At 31.5% G+C, this 20,828-nt stretch overlaps 2 protein-coding genes across 5 annotated transcripts; one reads left to right on the top strand and one right to left on the bottom strand.

Moving 5' to 3' along the window:
* Positions 1-4,210: 4,210 nt before the first annotated feature.
* Positions 4,211-7,550, top strand: LOC142518977 (uncharacterized). 4 transcript variants are annotated; one of them, XM_075621849.1, is made up of 5 exons: positions 4,251-4,348; positions 4,848-4,893; positions 6,606-6,741; positions 6,826-6,916; positions 7,236-7,550. In XM_075621849.1, the coding sequence occupies exons 3-5, from the start codon at positions 6,628-6,630 to the stop codon at positions 7,361-7,363; spliced, it is 333 nt and encodes a 110-aa protein (XP_075477964.1). In that variant the 5' UTR covers positions 4,251-4,348; positions 4,848-4,893; positions 6,606-6,627; the 3' UTR covers positions 7,364-7,550. The 4 variants fall into 4 exon arrangements, with proteins under 4 accessions (XP_075477962.1, XP_075477963.1, XP_075477964.1 ...); XM_075621847.1 differs by lacking the exon at positions 4,848-4,893 and having other exon boundaries at positions 4,211-4,348; positions 7,236-7,549; XM_075621848.1 differs by lacking the exon at positions 4,848-4,893 and having other exon boundaries at positions 4,232-4,348; positions 6,597-6,741; positions 7,236-7,549.
* Positions 7,551-13,551: 6,001 nt separating this feature from the next.
* LOC142518801 (aluminum-activated malate transporter 10-like) lies at positions 13,552-15,676 on the bottom strand. The gene is given in 7 exon segments (XM_075621616.1): positions 13,552-13,786; positions 13,788-14,072; positions 14,159-14,302; positions 14,404-14,525; positions 14,624-14,896; positions 14,977-15,117; positions 15,200-15,676. Coding segments are annotated over 7 exon segments (1,458 nt in total). The 5' UTR covers positions 15,540-15,676; the 3' UTR covers positions 13,552-13,633.
* Positions 15,677-20,828: the final 5,152 nt, after the last annotated feature.

Genomic DNA, 20,828 nt, shown 5'->3' with positions numbered 1-20,828 from the left:
AAATGAACAATATAATGGTAGAATATAAATGTACAATAATTTATTTTTCATGTATTCATATAATAATGTTTTATTGTACAATTATGATATGTGTTATATTTACATATGTATTGTCAGTAATTTTATTTCATTGCATATTTTTTTTTAAGTTCAAATATGGAAAATGCTATGAGCAAAGCTGAAGTTTGCATACCCGATAGTGGTACAACGCACACTATCATCCGAGATAAAAGATATTTCTTGGAACTAAAACCAACAAAAACAACGGTGAATACAATATCAGGTCCTGTAGACTTGATTAAAGGATGTGGTAAATCACAATTTTTGTTACCTAATGGTACAAATTTTTTTTATCAATGATGCTTTATATTCACCACAATCGAAAAGAAATTTGTTGAGTTTTAATGATATATATTCTCATGGTTATGATACTCAAACAATAAATGAAGGGAATGAGAAGTATATGTGTCTTATCACATATAAATCAGGAAAGAAATATGTGATTGAAAAACTACCAATGCTCCCTACTGGATTGCATTATACACATATAAGTCCGATTGAATCAAACATGGTAGTTGATAATTCTTTAATATTAACCAATTGGCATGATCGATTAGGACATCCTGGTTCAACAATGATGCGAAGAATTATAAAAAATACACATGGTCATCCGCTGAAAGACCAGAAGATCTTTCAGAATAATAAGTTTCAATGTAAAGCATGTTCTCTTGGAAAACTTATTATAAGACCATCACCAGCCAAAATCCAAACTGAATCACCAATGTTTCTTGAACGTATTCAGGGTGATATTTGTGGACCAATCCATCCACCATGTGGACCATTCAGATACTTTATGGTATTGATTGATGCCTCCAGCAGATGGTCACGTGTATGTTTATTGTCAACTCGAAATGTTGCATTTGCAAGATTACTTGCTCAAATAATAAAATTGAGGAATCAATTTCTCGATTATACAATCAAGAAAATTAGACTTGATAATGCTGGTGAATTTACTTCCCAAACTTTCAATGATTATTGTATGTCTATGGGAATTATTGTTGAGCATCATGTTGCTCATGTACATACACAGAATGGATTGGCTGAATCATTGATTAAACGTCTACAAATGATTGCTAGACCAATGATTATGAAAACAAAGCTCCCTATTTCTATATGGGGACATGCAATTTTACATGCTGCTTCATTAATTCGCATCAGACCAAGTGCATATCATAAATACTCCCCATTGCAGCTTGCATTTGGTAAAGAACCAGACATTTATCATCTGAGAATTTTTGGATGTATGGTGTATGTGCCTATTGCACCACCGCAACGAAAGAAAATGGGACCTCAAAGAAAGGTTGGAATTTATATCGGTTATGATAGTCCATCAATCATTCGATATCTTGAACCTCAGACAGGCGACGTGTTCACAGCACGTTTTGCTGATTGTCATTTTAATGAGGAAATCTTCCCAATGTTAGGGGGAGAATAGAAACATACCGAAAAAGAAATTACTTGGTATGTATTATCATTGTTACATCTGGATCCAAGAACAAAACAATGTGAAAAAGATGTACAGCAAATTGTGCACTTGCAAAGAATATCAAATCAAATACCAGATGCATTTGCAGACACAAAAGGGGTAACTAAATCATATATACATGCTGCAAATGCCCCTGCTCGAATTGAAATTACGAAGAAACAAATTGAAGATACTCATGATGTCATTAAACGCCTGAAGCGTGGAAGGCCAGTCGGTTCCAAGGATAAAAATCCTCGAAAAAGAAAATTCATAGAGAAACACGATGATCACAAAATAAAGAATGATGTTCCTGAATAAACACATGATGATCACAAAATAGAGAATGATGTTCCTGAAGAAACACATGATGATGAAAATGTTATGTCAGAACCACAAACTGACGAGAATCATGAAATCTCTATCAATTATATTAATACTGGAAATATATGGAACCGAAAAGATATATAAGAAATTGATGATATATTTTCTTATAATGTGGCAATCGACATCATAAATGATAATGAAGATCATGAACCGAAATTTTTTGGTGAATGTAAAAATCGGCAGGATTGGATAAAATGGAAAGAAGCCATCCAGGTTGAATTGGATTCGCTAAATAAACGCAATGTTTTTGGACCTATAGTCTTTACACCTGAAGGTGTAAAACCTGTTGGATACAAATGGGTTTTTATTCGAAAGCGAAATGAAATAGTATGATATAAAGCTCGACTTGTTGCACAAGGTTTTTCTCAAATGACTGGAATTGATTATGAAGAAACGTATTCTCTCGTGATGGATGCAATTACGTTTCAGTATTTGATTAGCTTGGCGGTATCTGAAAATTTAGAAATGCGTCTTATGGATGTTGTTACAGCTTACTTATATGGATCACTTGATAGTAATATATATATGAAAATCCCTGAAGGATTTAAGATGCCTGAAGCACAAAATTCAAAACACAGAGAATGTTATTCTGTGAAATTACAAAGATCATTATATGAGTTAAAGCAATCCGGTCGAATGTGGTATAATCGACTAATTGATCACTTGATGAAAAAGGGATATGTAAATAATTCAATATGCCCTTGTGTTTTCATTAAGAAAACAACATCCGGATGCGTAATTATTGATGTATATGTTGATGATTTAAACATCATTGGAACGAATAAGAAAATTCAAGATGTTGTGTCATACTTGAAGGAAGAATTTGAAATGAAGGATCTTGGAAAAACCAAGTATTTTCTGGGTTTACAAATTGAACAAAAAGAATGTGGAATGTTTGTTTACCAGACAAATTATACAGAAAAGATCCTTAAACGTTTTAATATGGATAAATCAAATCCTTTAAGTACTCCAATGGTTGTTAGATCATTAAATATAGAAAATGATCCATTCCATCCATGTGAAGATGATGAAGATATTCTTGGTCCAGAAGTACCATATCTAAGTGCTATCGGTGCCCTTATGTATCTTACAAATTGTACAAGGCCTGATATATCTTTTGCCGTAAATTTGTTGGCAAGATTTAGCACATATCCAACAAAGAGACACTGGAACGGAATTAAACATATATTCCATTATCTACGAGGAACGACAGACTTGGGGCTTTTGTATTCAAAAGATGCTAATCCAAGTATAATTGGTTATGCCGATGCTGGATACTTATCTGATCCACACAAGACACGTTCCCATACTGGATATGTATTTACTCGTGGAGGTACTGCAATTTCCTGGCGTTCACAGAAACAAACGCTCGTAACAACTTCATCAAATCATGCCGAGATTATTGCACTACATGAAGCAAGTCGTGAATGTGTGTGGTTAAAATCAATGACCCAACATATCCAAATATCATGCGGATTATCATTCGACGAGAAGCCTGTGATACTATATGAAGATAATGCTGCATGTGTTGCTCAAATGAAAGAAGGATACATATAAAACGACAGAACTAAACATATTCCTCCTAAGTTCTTTGCATTCACCAAGGAGCTTGAGAAGAATAAATGTATTGATGTTCGTCACATTCAATCAAGTGAAAACTTATCAGATCTCTTCACAAAGACACTTCCTACGACAATATTCAGAAAGCACATATATAATATTGGGATGCGCAATCTACGAAATTTGTGAAGAATTGTTCATGTCAACATGAGGGGGAGTTTACGTGACTGCACTCTTTTTCCCTTACTATGGTTTTTATCCCAATGGATTTTTCCTAGTAAGGTTTTTAACGAGGCAATACAAAATCACGTAATGAAGACATCATCGTATCATGATCATCATCACAAGGGGGAGTGTTGAAAATATGAAAAATATTTGTGTTGAAAATTATAATGTTGAATGTTGAAAATTAGGTAAAATTAGGTGTTGAATGTTGAAAATTAGTGTGTGATGATGTATGTAATGATGAAATTATTTTTGGATTGTTTTCCAAAGAAATCCTATAAATAGGTCTCCATTTGTAAAGATTTGATACAATTGAGTAGAGAGAAAAATATTATAAAGTGTGTAGTTTGGTAAATTTTGAGAGTTTGGGATTTTTACTTTTTACCATAAATTAATATTTTTTCACAACACACATATGTTTTTCTTTATATTTTTTATGCAAATTACAAAACCCTTAAAAAAAACTTATTTTTTAAAAAATATAATTAGGTCTTAAACCGAGAAAACCAAAAAATTCGAATACCAGACGGATTGTGCTTTTATATATTATTAAAATAAAATCAGATAGCAATATTCTCTTTGCTTACCCGGTTCGACTCCTCTTCCTCCACCGCCGCCACCGACCTGCCACCCATTTCCCTACCAATAGTAAAGGTACTATGTGTGATTTTTGTCTTCTTAGTGGAGCGATGGATAAAGTTTTGGTTTTTACCTTTGGGCTGAATTATGTAAAGGTATTAATCTTAATTTTGACAAGATTGTCATGAACTCCTAAGACCCAATTACGCTAACCGTTCGATCCGTCGTTGTTTTCTATCCAAAAAAAGAAAGAAAGAAAGAAAGAAAGAAAGGAACGGGTGTTGTTTCGCGTCTTCCTACTTTTGAATTCTACTGGAGCTGTTTGAGTGTCGTTTGGTTAATGCTCGGGTATTTTTCTATGGTTTAAATGAGTTCTTCCTATTTCCATAATGCAAATTTATTTTTCCTTATGCTTGTTTTTAAGATTTACATGGTTCACAATATAGGTTCATATCTATTTAAATTTTAATCTTAAACTTGTCTGTGCTGTATCGACTGGTTTCATAATTATTTACTAAATTACTTGCTAGTTTTGTGAGTTGATAATTATTATGACGGGATTTTCGCTATATAGGAAACGATCCTGCCCTGAGGAATCAGATTTAATAACTAGTGTTCTTGTATGATTTTTCATAAAACGTACCTCTTTGTTTTTAACGAATAAGTAAGCAAAATCTCGTGCTCAAGCTTTGTTTTTTCCGCTTAAATTTAGTTTAATCTGTTACTTTTCGTGTATAGCTTGTTATTATTCTGAGACGGACAAATTTTTTTTGCTGGGGCTCGCATGTGCTTTCCCACTTTTTAAAATTGAAGAAGAGTTCTTTCAAAATATACGAGAAAAGTTCTGATGCTGGTTTTTATACCTGTTACGATGATGCGATCATTGAAATACAGATTGATTACATATATTCTTGTTATTTTTTAAATATATTTAAGCATTATTGGTCTGTTAGATGGCTAATAGTGCCTATAATCCTTCTACCCTTTTTCTTCTCTGTATTTTTCGTTGTTGTCTAAATTTATGGAGTCAGCACTCACTTGAAGAGTGTATTTGATCATTTGCGATCTCAGTTTCTTAATGTTTTGATTTTTGAACATGATATCGGAATTCTACGAGTCGTTAGACGTTTTTCGATTTGAAATTTGTAGCAGTTAATATCATTTGCTTAAGTTTCCTGGCCTCAAATCCATCGTCAAAACCTCGGTGGTCCTGAGTTCAAATTCCACCAGTTGCGTGAGATGTTTAGTTAATTAGGCTAGGTTTAGGTAAATCATCCATCCACTGCATAAAAAAAATTAATTAATTTTGAACTCAGAATGAATAGGTCAAGTAATTTCTCACGCACCTGTTCAATCGCATGTGGAGCACCTCAAATCTTGTCAAGTATTTTGGACATGGAAGTTGATATGTGGAACCCTTTTGAAACTCAAAACTGTCCCAAACGGCCAAACCTAATTCATCTACATCCATTCATCTCTCGCAACTCTTCTCGTTCGCAAGCACGGATCCATACATAATATTGTAAAAAAGTTCCAAGGTTTTCTGGGTTGCGTGCCGTGTCCGGAATCGGATCTGAATTCGGTGGTACATGTTCGGATTAAATTTGTGTTTGTGCATGCATGAATTTGCTGGTGACTTTTTCGATTATATATGAAATTTATTGTGTTTTTCTGTTGCGATTATTGCATTGGGTTTGATTGTTTGAATGGCGAGACTGATTTTTTGGATAATTTCGGTAACCGGGGGAAGTTTTTATACTTAACTTGAGGATTAATTGATGTGTTTTCCAAAAGAATTGAGGGAAAGATTCTCACGGCTTGTTTTTGGCCGTGTCTATTTGATGGATCGACCTATCGAATGGAAAATGGGCTGAAATGTCGAACATTACAATTGAGATTCTGGTGCAAGTTCTAGGTTTAGTATCAGAACTTTAAAAGATACCGTTAGTACTCTAACCTTGTCGTGCTGCTTGGATTATCCAAGACCCTAGATAATCTATTTGTTATAGGATTCTTGTTTAAAAATTCGAGAGATATATCAATGCCTGAATATTACCTGAATCTGAAAACTTTGTAGAGGATCGATTTATTTGCCTGAGTTTGATGTTTAGTTCAGAGTTTTGGTTATCTTAAGGGAGAAGTAATTAAGCTCTTTAGTTTCTCCAAGAGGGTCAAGAATTGAAATTGTGGACAGATGTCCATGCATCATCTAGATCTGATTCTTTACGGTTAAGGGTTGAAGGACACGGTTCCGTGCTTTTCTGTGTTAGAAGGCTTTTTCTCTTGCAACTCTAAAATAATATAATTATATTTTGACAAAAAGTTACATCAGCACTAGTCTGAATATTGAACCGATGGAATTCTGCCCAACATGTGCGAATATGCTGCTTTATGAGTTGCCTCACATGGAGCGGCCAGCCAGATTCTTCTGCCCAACATGTCCTTATATATGTCAAATAGAGAACAAGGTAATTTGCTTGGCCATCTGTAATGTACTTTCCTGTTCTTTTCTTTTGTATTTATGGGTACATGCGCGGATTTCTGTTTAACAGGTTAAGATAAAGAGACACCTTCGCTTGGCTAAGAGGCCAATCGATCCCATTTTCTCCAAAGACGACAACAAGAGTTTCAACACCACTTCAGGTCTCTACTCCTTACGGTTTTGCTATCTCTATGTTTTTTGAGTGTGTGATTTTCCATCTAGGACATTAACCACCTTCCTAGATCAGGGCCTTGCGCTTTATAGGGTAACTTGTGGTTTTCGTGCTTCTTTTTGTTAACAATAGAACAACGATGCAAGTAGAGACTATCTATATATATATATGCTCTTTCTTCCTTGTACGGTGAAAATGCAACACATTCGACTTCTGCTGCTATTTTATTTTAATTTTTTTGACTCATTTCTGCTGCTACTTTTGATTGATCTTGTGAATGATTTTGTTTACATTTGTTCATTATGCAGCGGTTGCCTGCCCAGAATGCAATCACAAGGAAGCTTATTTCTCCCAAGTGCAAACCAGGTCAGCTGATGAACCAATGACCTTATTTTACAACTGCAAGAAATGCAATCACACTTGGAGGGAAGACTAGACTAGTGCTTTCATTTTCACATTGCAAGGCTGATGACAAATATTCGATATCATGGGGGGGCTTCAATGGGTATTACTCTCCAAAAGTTCGACTTGATGTTTGGTCTTGTTGGGGAAAACAAAGTTGTAGATGTTAATCACATTAAAAATTATTTGATAATCTTATTATCAAACCTAAAAATAGTATAGACCCCCCCCCCCCCCCCCCCCCCCCTCCCCCCCTCCTCTTTTAACTCAATCAAATATGTATGGAATGAATAATTTTTTTGTGATATGTTAGTACCAAAATCTATCTCCCAAATACACAATAGATTATTAATTGTCCATCGCAAATGAACAAAATATATTTTAACGAGCGGAACATGTGTCCTAGTAAATATTTGTATTTTTTGACGGGTTTTTCACGCTAGAAAATGTTAACATGGTATCGAAAAATTGTAATGTGACATTGAACAAATCACTAGTTTCTTTTGTTATGTCAGTAATTAAACCAAAATAATTAAATTAAAAGTAAATACATCAAATCAAAATTTGAAAATTTAAGGGATTAAAACATAAAATTAGACAAGTGGGTGGACCAAAAAAATTAATTTCCTTATATTGATGTAAGAGAGTTTTTGCAACATCTAAAATGGCATATAATTAATCATACCAAACAAAAGATGTATCAACACTCATCGTATATATCAAATGGTGTTAATTAATCATACCAAACAAAATATGTAATATTGAATGAAGTGGATCATGCTAAGAGCATTCAACAAAGTTGGTGCCTTAAAAAAAAAAAAGTTGGTGCCTTTGCTTATCTTGCAGCTTGATTCGCCGTTCCTTTCATTAGTACAAGTATTCCATGTTGCTTTGGTTTAGAAACTTACTAGTATCTAACCCGTGCGATGCACGGGATGCTATTATTAAAAATGAGTGAAAAATGAATAGATATTTAAATTGAAAAAAATAATATAATTATAAAAAGTAAAAATAAAAACTATTTTTTCGTTAATTTTAAAGAATTTTATTAAATACAATGCACGTCGATTAATTTTTTTGGCTAATAATCACCATCATATATGAAAATTTTAGATTGTGTTAGCCTAAGACAATGACACGATACTTATCGTGTTTAGTGTATTGATGTCGACCACCAACCTTAATACATATTTAATTCTTTAATTTTCGAGAAGCTATATATTATTATTTTTTAACATGTGATAAAAAAATATTTTTAAATTACATTCAATAAAATTAATGAGAAATACTTTTTTAAAAATTCAGTAATTTCGTTTAAATCCACATTCACAAACAATTTTGTAACATGTCACGTGTTTGACACATTTGAATGATAACAATAATTGTTTCATCAATATTTTTATCCAAATGGTTGTGATTTTATCTACAAAATCTTTTCATAATATCCAAAACAATGTCAATAAATTTTATAAGGTGTCTTTTAATAAGATACGTACTTTCTTTAGAATTGGTTTAATCATTTCTATTAAGAGACATTTTATACTATCATGTATCCGTGAACTTTGTAATATAGAAGAAAATTATCACATTAGTAATAGTAATAATTAAAATTTTGTACAAATAGAAGAATAATATTTTTTATTTCTCGATCATGAAAGGCAGATTTCAAACTTAATATCTCGTTGTTCTCGTTGTTTCCATATGTAGGTAGTTCATGACAACAAACAAATCTAAATTTAAACGAACATTACATCTTGGAAGGATTCAACTCATATATGGTGCTGAAAAGATAAGTCATTTCAGAATTCAATTTTGGAGTAGATAAATTTAGTTAGATAAATAGAATAAAATTGGTTTCTAATATAATATGCAGTATTGCATTATTTATAATTTAAAATTCAAATAAGACATCATAATGTACAAAAATTATACCTTGAATTCTTTTGACAGAATTATACCATACATTAACTCTTTCAAATTATGAAAATCTCGAATTGCATGCATTGAGTGTCAAACATTTCTGATTATTGATGGTAATATACATGTTTATTGATAGTAATTTAATGTCCATTTGAAACGTTTTTAAATCTATCTATTTTAATTTTCTTGTGTTCTCTTATTTGAATTTTAAGAAGATAATTCAAGATATACAATATACATATGGTTTTGGAAGAAAACTACAATGTATTAGTTCTTTCAAATTAATGTAATTTCGAAATAATATGAATTTGGGATAAAAAAATTATGATTATTAAATGGTAATTTAATGTCCATTGGAAAACCTTGTTGTAATGATAACTTTTAACACTCAACCAATTTTATTTTTAGAAAATTAGATAAACTAATTAAATATTATATTTTTTTAGTAAGTAATTTGGGCAGGAAATTATTAAAATAGCAAAATGTATTTTTGAATGATTTACCTCATGAGTGATACTGAACATTGTAATCATTTGTATTTTAAATTTATTTAAAATATTTTTAATTAAATTGATTGATATAATAAATGCAAAAATTTTAATGTAGTTTATGTTTTCAATAGAGTTTAGTTTCAATTTTAATTAAAAAAATAAAAACATATAATACATAAATTATATTTGAATTAATATAAAAATGAATTAAATTCAAATTTGAACTAAATTAATTGATATAATCAATGCGAACAATAATTGAAGTGATCATTTATTGCAGTACACATATTTCAATATTCATGATATATCTTTCTTTTTTTAGAAATTACTTTTGGCGGAAATTACTATTTTTGGTAAAAACTCCGTTATAAACATATTTTTCAATGATTTACCTCATGAGTGATACTGAACATTACAATCATTTATATTGTAAATTTATTTATACAGTTTTTAATTAAATTGATTGATATAATCAATGCAAAAAATTTTAATATAGTTTACGTTTTCAATAGAGTTTAGTTTCAATTTGAGTAAAAAATAAAAAACATATAATACATAAATTACATTTGAATTAATATAAAATTAATTAAATTCAAATGAATTGATATAATCAATGCAAACAATAATTGAAGTGATCATTCATTGCAGTACACATATGTCAATATTCATGATATATTTTTTTATATATATATATAAATGACATGTTGACGAGAAATTAGTATTTTCGCAAAAACTCTGCTTATTTATATACATCCACACACACACACACACACACACACACACATATATATATATATATATATATATGGATGAGTGATGCTGAACATTGCAATCATTTGTATTTAAATTTTATTTATACAGTCTGTAATAAATATTAAATATATTATAGTAACACAAATCATATTACAAATTAAATTGATTGATATAATTAATGCAAAATTTTTTATTGTAGTTTATGTTTTCAATAGAGTTTAGTTTGAATTTGAATAAAAAAATAAAAAAAACATATAATACATAAATTATATTTGAATTAATATAAAAATGAACTTAATACAAATTTGAACTGAATGAATTGATATAGTCAATGCAAACAATAATGAAATTATCATTTATTGCCGTACACATATTTCGAGATTCATTTTATTTATATCTTTTTTTTTAGAATTGTCATTTTGGTGGGAACTTACTATTTTAAGCAAAACTCTGCTTTTATATAGATATAGATTCCTGGATTTGTTCAAATTTTGTAATCTGGAAAACAAACTTAGATTTAGTTTAGTGTACATTGTATAAGTTAGCTTATAAAACTGTTAGAATAGATGTCCTGCAAACCAACGGTTGGCTAAGAAATTTATTGACTCAGTTGTGATAAATTGTCTTTATTTTAATATAATTTATATTTTATGATCGTTTTACTTTATCTGTATACTCATACAATCAACATGGATAAGGACCTTGATTATACTTTAATACAAATGAATCGTACTTCGATCTTTAAACGTATTTGTAAACACTGTATATTTTAAATTCTTTGTTGGTCGATTCAGTCACCTAAAAACAAGGATAAATGCAGTTTGAGCTTGAGACTATCATCTATGATGTTATGTATCGTGTTTCATGCTAAGGGCATGTAGATCTCCAATAATGCAGATAGGTAATCATATGATGATTGTATTGAACAATCATCTCTCAGATTTTCCAAGTGGTTATTGTTCATCGAGAGGAAAAATATGTAATTATGATTGTACATCATTAGTCCTTATGACTCGAGACAACTCCGATGCTCTACATACTAGGATTGTGCCTGACTCATTTATGACTCTGCGAGAGTCACAAGATGGCGAGGTTGGGTGCAATTGCGACATGTGTAGGAGCCAGTGCATTGTAGTCGATAATTCACCACTCACCTTCTGTGGATATCTATGCGATATAACGAAATAGTAGTGCATGAAATCTCTGGCCAGAGTATAAGATGTACATTAGGGACAAGAGTTCTCTAGTTGTGCATGCAATTACACAATAAATATTTCATAAATGTATCACATAGCTGTCGAATCTAATATATAACCTTCGATGAACTAATGGTTACAGATTCGATCGGGATATATAAGATGAAGGGACCGTACTGTACTTAATCATAACCGATTGGTTTTTGCAGGCACTATCAGTGATACCTAGGGAATTATGGGACGATGCTACTGAACGTTCTTACCATGATTCAATAGGTATAATCAAAAAATGATTTCTGACATTCTCGTGATCGAATGTTGGTATATAGAATTAGGCAAATTAGGGTAAGCCCGAATAAAGTAAAATGTCATGAATCACAAAGAGTTGTAAACTCACGACTAGCTGAATCATTGAACCATTGAGAGTCACACAAGCACCGGATATTATGTTCTCGTTGAGACATTAAATATTTGAATTTATATAAAATTATGAGATAGTAAATTCAAGGAACTGAATTTATGATAATTAAAATTTGATGAGAATAAATTCAAGGTGTTGAATTTATGATAAATTGAGAGTTTAAAATATTAAACTCAAAGTTTGAATTTATAAGATATTAAATTAAATATAATGAGAGCATATATATAATGAGCTTGTAGGAGTACATATCCAATATGCGAATTAATTAAAGTTCTTAATGGAATTTGAAATATTGATTAATTAAGATAGTTGAATTAGTCAAATTAATTAACTAAGATCATTAATATTTTATTTAATCATGTAGTCCTAAACCTATAATCAGTGTTCTAAAAAAACTTAAGCACGTTTAAGCTTGAAGCTCGATAAAAACGCTCCGTTTCGGAGAAAAGCGGAAAAAAGCGGTTAAATTGTAGTTTGACCGAATTAAGTGTAATTAAGGCGTTTAATTAAGTGTGCTTAAGCACAATTAATCGCATCTATTTATTTTTAAACTTTTATTTTGAAGGTATGTATTTTTATTTTAAAATAATAAATTAGGTTTATAATTTAGATGTTTATTTTTTAATATTAATTATAATTAAGCATGTCTGATAATGATTTGACAAATATTTAGCATTTTTTAATATGGTCTAGTTGCAAAAACAAATAAAGATTTCAATTTTGAGATTTTTATGCTTTTATAAATATGATAATTAATGCATCAGACTTAAATTTATCATATCTATGTATTATTTTATCTATTTATTGGTTTGAGATAATTACAATTAAATTAAAAATAAAAATTAAAAATGCTTTTTCACGCTTAAGTATATGCTAATCTCGCTTAAGCTTGAAAAGCTTGGAGCTTGACATCCGCGCTTCGGGACGCTTCACACTTTTTAGACCTTGCCTATAATTAAGGAAACTAGGTTAATGACTCAGTTTTAAAATGGAACAAATTAAACCCTAGCCTCCATGCAAGAGATTTTCGAAATCTCTCTTCAAAAACCTCTCAATATTTTCGGCCACTTTAAAGAAAATTTACGGTTTGAGCCGTCAACTTATTTTTGATATCAACATTAAATTTCCTCTAAATTTCTAGTGCAATTTAAAAGAGTAGCAAATATTACAGTCGTAGAGTTGATTGGAGATTGAAGAAAAGATTCAAAAAGATCGTTCGTAGGGAATACTACAACAGCTGTCACCGCCAATCTCGGGATAGTTGGTGTCAAGTGATTTATTTACTCAATGTATATTCATAAACGTCTTACGAATGTTTATTTTTGTTCAAACCATACGAGTATCCAAAAACGTCATTTGAATGTCAAATAAATTTTTTAAAACTTCCGCTACATTTTGAACACGAGAAAAACGATTTTTCAACAAAAACACACAAAAATATCACATAATACTTCAGTTATGCTAGATAACCATACCATTCTGAAGGGAATTTATTGTAATATAATCTCCATATTTTTATTCCACTATCTTGTTAAAACTTTTGGGTTCTGGAGTTGCATTGATTTTTCATCGCTTTCAACTTTGAACTCCGCCTTGTTTGCGAGTGAATTTACTGCATCTGCAATCTTTTCCGTTCTTGCTGCAATCTCCATGAGTAAGGATGATACTGTGAGTAACTGGTGCAATTTGTACAAGGGCAGGACTTGATATCGTACCTCCTGCGCCATTATCAGACTCTTCGAGTTTCAGTACAGTTAATGATGCAGTTGATTGTTCAGAGAAAGATTTCAAGGCATTTTGAAGTTCTTCAACGGCATTGTTCATTTCTTGAACTATTAGATAGATCTTTGTTGATTTTGTCATTGTATTGATAACCATGGATAGTTCTTTTATTACTAACGAGGAATTAGAGCTTAATCTTAAGCAGAACTTGCTGAAATGAGCCTTGAGGACATCCGGAGCCTGAAAATTTCGGAAAAAAGCATGAATGCTTGGTTATAATTGGTGAACGATAATGTAACAGAACCTGCAGGATCCATTTTTGATACCTTGGCATCTGAATTGATGCTACCATTAAGGGCTTCAATGCAGTAAGCACAGCTCCTCAGTGAAGCTCCAACCTTGAGGTACTCTTTCCATGGATGTCCAAAAGTGAAGCCTCCATGCGCAGGCTCCCATCTGGCAAAATTAGCCTGAGAAAAGCAGTAACATGGTTCAGCAAAATGCATGGGCGTAAACTTTAAATGTGCATTATCATGTAGGTTCTCAGGAAACAGAAAAGAAGGAGACACACCAAGGATTCTTCGGTAGCTTTAGAACCAAGCACACATTTGGAGCCTAGCAAAATCTTTTTGGGAGCTTCGTTCTTGGTATTATCAGCATTCACATCGTTGCCGAAATAGTCCACTAGACATCCTGTGTTTTTTAATGGAAGAAATCAGTCCATCAACTCTCCCTACATGTAATATGATTTTCATGTTCTGGTCGTGAATATTAATGTTGTTTTGTCTTACCATCCAAGGAATCAGCAAGCTTCTCCATGTTGTTTCTGATAAGGTTGTGAAGCTCACTTCCGGCCCACACGGGGAAGAAAAGCATGGTTGTGATGATGCAGATGGAGGTCCCTATCAAAATGGTGGATAATCTGTGGTGAGCCAGCTCGAACAGTTTCTCCACACGATAGCCTGAAACCGAGACTAGGCTAAAGGTGAGGATAAAGATCATGGCCCCATAGTCGAAACGTGCTTTGACCGACGGAATGAATCTAGAGAAAGTTGCTGCAGCAGCTGCAAGAAAAATGCGCATCCATGGTAATTAATTCCTCATAACAAATTTATTTCGATATGCATGTCTGTAGAAGATGTACCTAAGAGGAAAACTGAGAGTTGGAGGATTATGGGTTCAAATCTCTCTCCCGACTGACTAGCTATCCAATGAACGCCAACTCCTAGTGCTCCTGCCAAGCAAGTTCCAATTGCTCTATTCACACATTTGCATAATGTTGCACCTGCATTAATATATACTAACGTGATCACTCATAAATATTACAACAAATAAACAGTATCCTTTCGATTTTTACGACTACTTACCGACGGTGTATTCGAACACAACCACCACAGTCATAACAGCCCACATGGCATTTCCTCCAACTCCACGATACAATGGCCTCATGTAGTAAAAAACTGACACCAAACAAAGAGCCAGCCCTACTTTAATGCAATGAATGAACTTCTTAGGGTCGTTCAATCCTATGTTCCAAGCCTTTAGAATGAATCCCCAGAAGTTGAACAAAAATCCCATAAAAAATCCTTGTAATGCACCACAAACTCTTCTCCGTGGCACGCGTTCGGGTACTATAATCTTCGATGATCCATCCTGCGTGTTAATTCTCCATTCCAATCCTCCGCTTGCCGCACATTCTTTGACCATCTTTCGGGAATTCACAAAGCTATATATGAAGGAGAAAAAGAAGTGTTTATTTGGTTGAGTGAATGGTTCGTCGACTTAGCCTATGACAAGGACTGCTCGATGTTCTTCTCCTGTCTCTCTTTTGCAGGCTAGCTAGTTTGATTGCAGGTCGAGCATATACATAAATTACACACATGCATGTATGTATGTATATATATATATAATATACCATTTCTACTACACGCATTTTATATAATATATTTAAAGGAAGTGATAATATTAATGCTATATATATATATATATCTGATGTTATTAAATATTCATAAATTAATTGCTAAATTTGGAGGATTGTACGGGCAACCAAAATATTTTGGTAGGTCAGTTAGGTGTTCTTCTTTACTGTTGCCATCAGTTGCATTTCTCTTTTTATTATATATCACTAATGGGAGCTTTACAAGCTGATTGGTTCAACAAAACTTATGCATATACAAATTTACTTTTTGGTGGAACCTAAAACAATTACATCATTAATCGAATGCAAGGAAAATTATAATTTTGTTCAAAATGTTTGTTTGTTTGCGATTTAATCCGTATCTTTCGATTTTTAATAATTTGTCATTTTCATCGTGAGTGCTGGTGTGACACTATACACGTTAGTACCACTAGAGCCACGTCAGAAGGACTAAAATTGCCAAAAAACAAAAAACAAAAAAACAAAGATAGTAGGTTAAGAACTAAATTTGATAAAACAGGTGATCAAAATCACAAAAATACAAATAAAATCGACCAAAAATACGATTTTCACATATTTTTAGCATCTATACATTTTTCTAGAAAATTAAATGAAATGTGTATAATATCACGGATGATTATTTATAGCATATAAATATAAAATAGGTGAGAATCAAATAAAAATAACTAATTTAGTCTCTTTTGTTCTGTCACGACAATGTAATAAAGTTATTATAATATGGTTCACACTTCGAATTATGTTAATTTATTTTTAATGTGTGTATAATATAAAATGGAGTGGAGATAACATGAATCTTCTAATAATAATACATTAAATTTTTAATATTCAAGAATGATTAATATTCTAACATAATTAATTAAATTACATGCAAATCGAACTATCGTTTGTGTGTGCGATTGCATAGATAAATTAATTAATGAGTAATAAGTTTACAGTACTCTCAAGTGTTGCTCCAATTTTTATTTATCAGTGGGCATTAGGTCTTATTAGTGGACCATAATTTAATTATTTTATGATAAATCTATACTATTAATTAAAAACACCAAATTAAATTTATCTTTATAACCCTACTTTTAAATGAATATCCAAAATTACCATAAAAACACCTCTAATTTTATTATTAAGAAAACAAACGTACGATATGACATCGCATGTGCTCTGTCCATTAGGTCATCTCCAACCCAAAACTCTATTTTAAAACAATTCTATTTTAAAATAGTGCATTTTCTACACCAAATACAATATTCATCTACAACTCATCTACTTCAAATCTTACTCTAAAAAAGAATATTCTCGTCTTTTTTATTTGATTTATTTAATTTTTTTCTTATTATTAATTAAATATTTATTTTTTAAATTAAGCGATATAATAATATCATATTATTATATAAATAATATTTATAATTTTTAATATAAATATTTATAATTAAAAAAAACAAAAAAAATTTAAAAAAAACTTCTCAGCGCAAAATTTGGCGTAGAGGTCCCTCTGCGCCAAATTCGGTGTAGAGCGAAATGGAGCTGCACTATTTTGCAAAATAGCGTAGCTCCGTTGGAGGAAACCCCAACATCAAAATAGCGTTTTGGGTTGGAGATGCCCTTAGTATTTCTAAAGGATCTAACGGATTTTATCGTAAACTTGAGCAATATCGGACTAATTGTGAAAATAAGAATTTAAAAAAAAAAAACAGCTTTATCGTGCTAAAATCAAATTTTAATATTTGAATTATGATATTATATGATGTTTCAAAAACCTAAACAAAATTAGGAGATTGATCCTTCAAATTATATGCAGAAATGTATTTGATAGCAAAGTGATTTAATTAAGTTGTATATTATTTAGCAAAGTGATGTAATCAAGTTATATTTAAGCTGATTGATCCTTGTGACATGAAACTAAAACAAAAGACATTTTAGTTCTGTCGCTAGTTGAATACAGCCTAAAGTGGAAGCAAAAAGTAGGAAAAATTGCAATTTTAGTCCGGTAAATTGATATGTTTTTTGTTTTAGGCTTTTAACTAGGGCTTGAGCAAGATTTCGGTTAAACCGAGTTAACCGACCGAACCGAGCCAATTCGAAAATTCGGTTCGGTTATTTCGAATTCGGTTTTCAAATTAAAAAAATTCGGTTATATTGGTTAATTCGGTTCGGTTACGGTTTTCAAAATTTTGAAATCGGTTAACCGAATTAACCGATACAATAAATACTATTATTTAATAAATTTTTATCATTTATCAATTTTTATATATATTTAAATATATAATTTTAAAATCAACCTTAATTCTAATATAATTCTAAACGCTTTGACTTTCTCGTTCTCACTTCTCTATTCTCCACTCTTGACTTCATCCGCCGCCCACCCATCTCTCGTCACCGGTCGAGATGATGCACGCTCATGTTATATTATTTTATAAAAAAAACATATATTAATTGTATTCAAACAAAACTTATACATTTTTGATGTGTATGATTTTATATTTTTGTACATTTGTGTAGACTGTAGTATTCAAGAAAAATTATATATATAATTAAAGTTAAATCACGATTTTTTTAAAGCTAATCGGTTAATTCGGTCACCGACCGAATTAACCGATTTTAATTCGGTTCGGTTTTCATCGGTTATGAAAATTAATTCGGTCGGTTCGGTTATGGATAAATATTTCGGTTCGGTTCGGTTATTGCTAATTCGGTTCGGTCGGTAATCGAACCGACCGAATGCTCACCCCTACTTTTAACTTATCAATATTTGGTTTTCATCAAATAACTTAGATTTTTTTTTTTGTTTTGGTCTTTTTTTGCCTAAAACTAATAAATCCACCGGATATTGCTTATTTGACATCGATACTCTCTCATGTGACTCACGTGACAAAAATAAATCTTATTACACACATTAAATATACATAAACAAAAATAATGAGAAATGTAAAACTTTTTTCCTCTCATTTTGAAGCATTGGAAGTTGTTTGTTTTAGTTAGATGAATTTTAATTTGAGCAATATTGATTTAATTCTCGCTACATGTAACACATAGGAGTAAATCAGTCCCAAATAAATAAGATGGATCGAGTGATTTTGAAGAAAAAAGACAAAAAAAAAAAATCCAAGTTATTGTATTAAAACCAAACTTTGACAAGCTATATTACTAAAACCCAAAATATGTCAATTTACATAAATAAAATTACAATTTCCCCGCAAAAGAGTAACCAAATTTTTATTTATAAACTATTATTTTAACATTCAAATATAAGTGAGATGCTTTAGATAGACATAACTTATTTATTGATCTCAGCCAAAGCTTCCAAAGAAATCATTGGAGCATATCACATTTATCACTTTTATAACTAATTAATAATAATTATGTAAATTAAATATTTGGATTATACAACAATTCAAACGCCACGTTTTAACTTTCAATATTGTTTTTTGATAATCCACTTGCAACGAGGGATCGAATACATCATTTTGGTTCTAATATTAATTGTAAGACTAAATGTTTTATCATTTTATTTAAAGTGATAGTTAGTAACAGTGATGCAACTCAAAATTTTGAAATCATACAAGAGTCGAAACTCCGTTCTCCCGTTGAACTTGGAAAATTATAGCAGAAGCTCGCTCAAAAGCTACAATTTCTCATTTATTTATGAAATAATGTTTCCTGATATAGCTTTTAACTGAAATTTTCATTCAAACACCATCTTTTTAGAAAAAATGTTTGGTTTCTAATAGAAAAAAAAAATTGATTGAAGAGTTTATTTTTTAATTTTTAAATCTAAATGCGGCTCCGTATAAATGAGGTGAGGCAGACGAAGCAACAGCCTCAGGGTAATTAAATAATTTACGAGTATTAACAGACTTCAAGACTTGCATCAATAATTTTCGAGTATTAAAAAATTAATTTATAATTTTGTTTTTCATTAGAGAATAACTGAGTATTAAAATGGATTTTTATTTTTTTTTTACGTGATCTTGTATTGTAGATTTTCTGTTTTTTTTGTTAAAAAAATATTTTTGGAATTCGAGAGTATGAAGATTAATCACTGCTTTAATTTTTTTTTAATAAAAAAATCAATTCATTGTTAAAAAAAAAACTAGTGACTAGTCCCAATTTCTTTCTTACCTATTCTTTAATTTAATTCTCTAAAAAATTAGATGTAATCTGTCAATTAGTATTGTTCCATTATTTTTTTTTACAGCTGAAATCTTGTAATTTATTAAGAAGAAGATAGGTCCGTAATTACAAATTTAATCAACCACAAAGGAAAAGATCCATGCTCCCAAACAAAATGAGAGGAGGATGAAAAAGCAAAAGCAGCAACCGAGTGAGCCACCCGATTAGCCGATCTCCTAACATAAAAAAGATGAGGGCTCTCGAGTGCCTCCATAAGTATGCTAATATCCGCAGCAATAGAACCCACATAACTAAGATCCTCTTCTGGCCTTGTGACTGCTTGCACTGCAAGAAGAGAGTCCGAGGTGATTTGATGAATCTGAACGTTGTGCTGCCTAGCGAATTTCAAGCCAACCTGGATGGCAAGAAGCTCGGCCATTGTAACAGATTGGGCCTTGTCAATCAATTCTCCGAAAGCCAAAATCGATTGTCCCTCATGATCACAAATCACTCCACCGACTGCACAAATAGGATATCTCTCTTTATAAGCTGCATCCACATCCAACCGGAATTGGTGAACTAACGGGCAGACCAAGTGCTTTGAGAGCTGATCAAAGTTGACTCTGTGCCGCTCATAACTGAATCACGAGCAGCACGGAATTCCCGGAGCATATTTTCACACCAATCAGCATCCAATTCTCGAGCATTGCCATTACATTCATGAAGATAGCGAAGCCTCTCATTCCAAGTGGCCCAAGTACCGATGATAAACAGTTTGAAATCAGGTTTACTCAGCTTCTCCTTCATCCCTAGAAATATATCAAACACGTCTAAGTGGCGAAGCTGCTTAAGAGACGACCAAATCCAGCTTCTTTTCCAACAAGATTTCACAGCTGGGCAAGAAAATAGGGCATGACTGGAAGTATCCCAGTTAAATTGACACAATGGAC

Source organism: Primulina tabacum, chromosome 11, assembly GCF_025594145.1.
Source record: "Primulina tabacum isolate GXHZ01 chromosome 11, ASM2559414v2, whole genome shotgun sequence".
Lineage (NCBI taxonomy): Eukaryota > Viridiplantae > Streptophyta > Magnoliopsida > Lamiales > Gesneriaceae > Primulina > Primulina tabacum.
Note: the sequence above shows the minus strand (reverse complement) of the source record. Positions and strands in the feature narration are given on the sequence as shown.

Bases quoted from the DNA above. Each gene is read 5' to 3' on its own strand.
- LOC142518977 (XM_075621846.1), top strand. The intron at 6,742-6,825 runs GTAATTTGCTTG...TCTGTTTAACAG, and splicing joins TATGTCAAATAGAGAACAAG to GTTAAGATAAAGAGACACCT. The intron at 6,917-7,235 runs GTCTCTACTCCT...TTCATTATGCAG, and splicing joins GAGTTTCAACACCACTTCAG to CGGTTGCCTGCCCAGAATGC.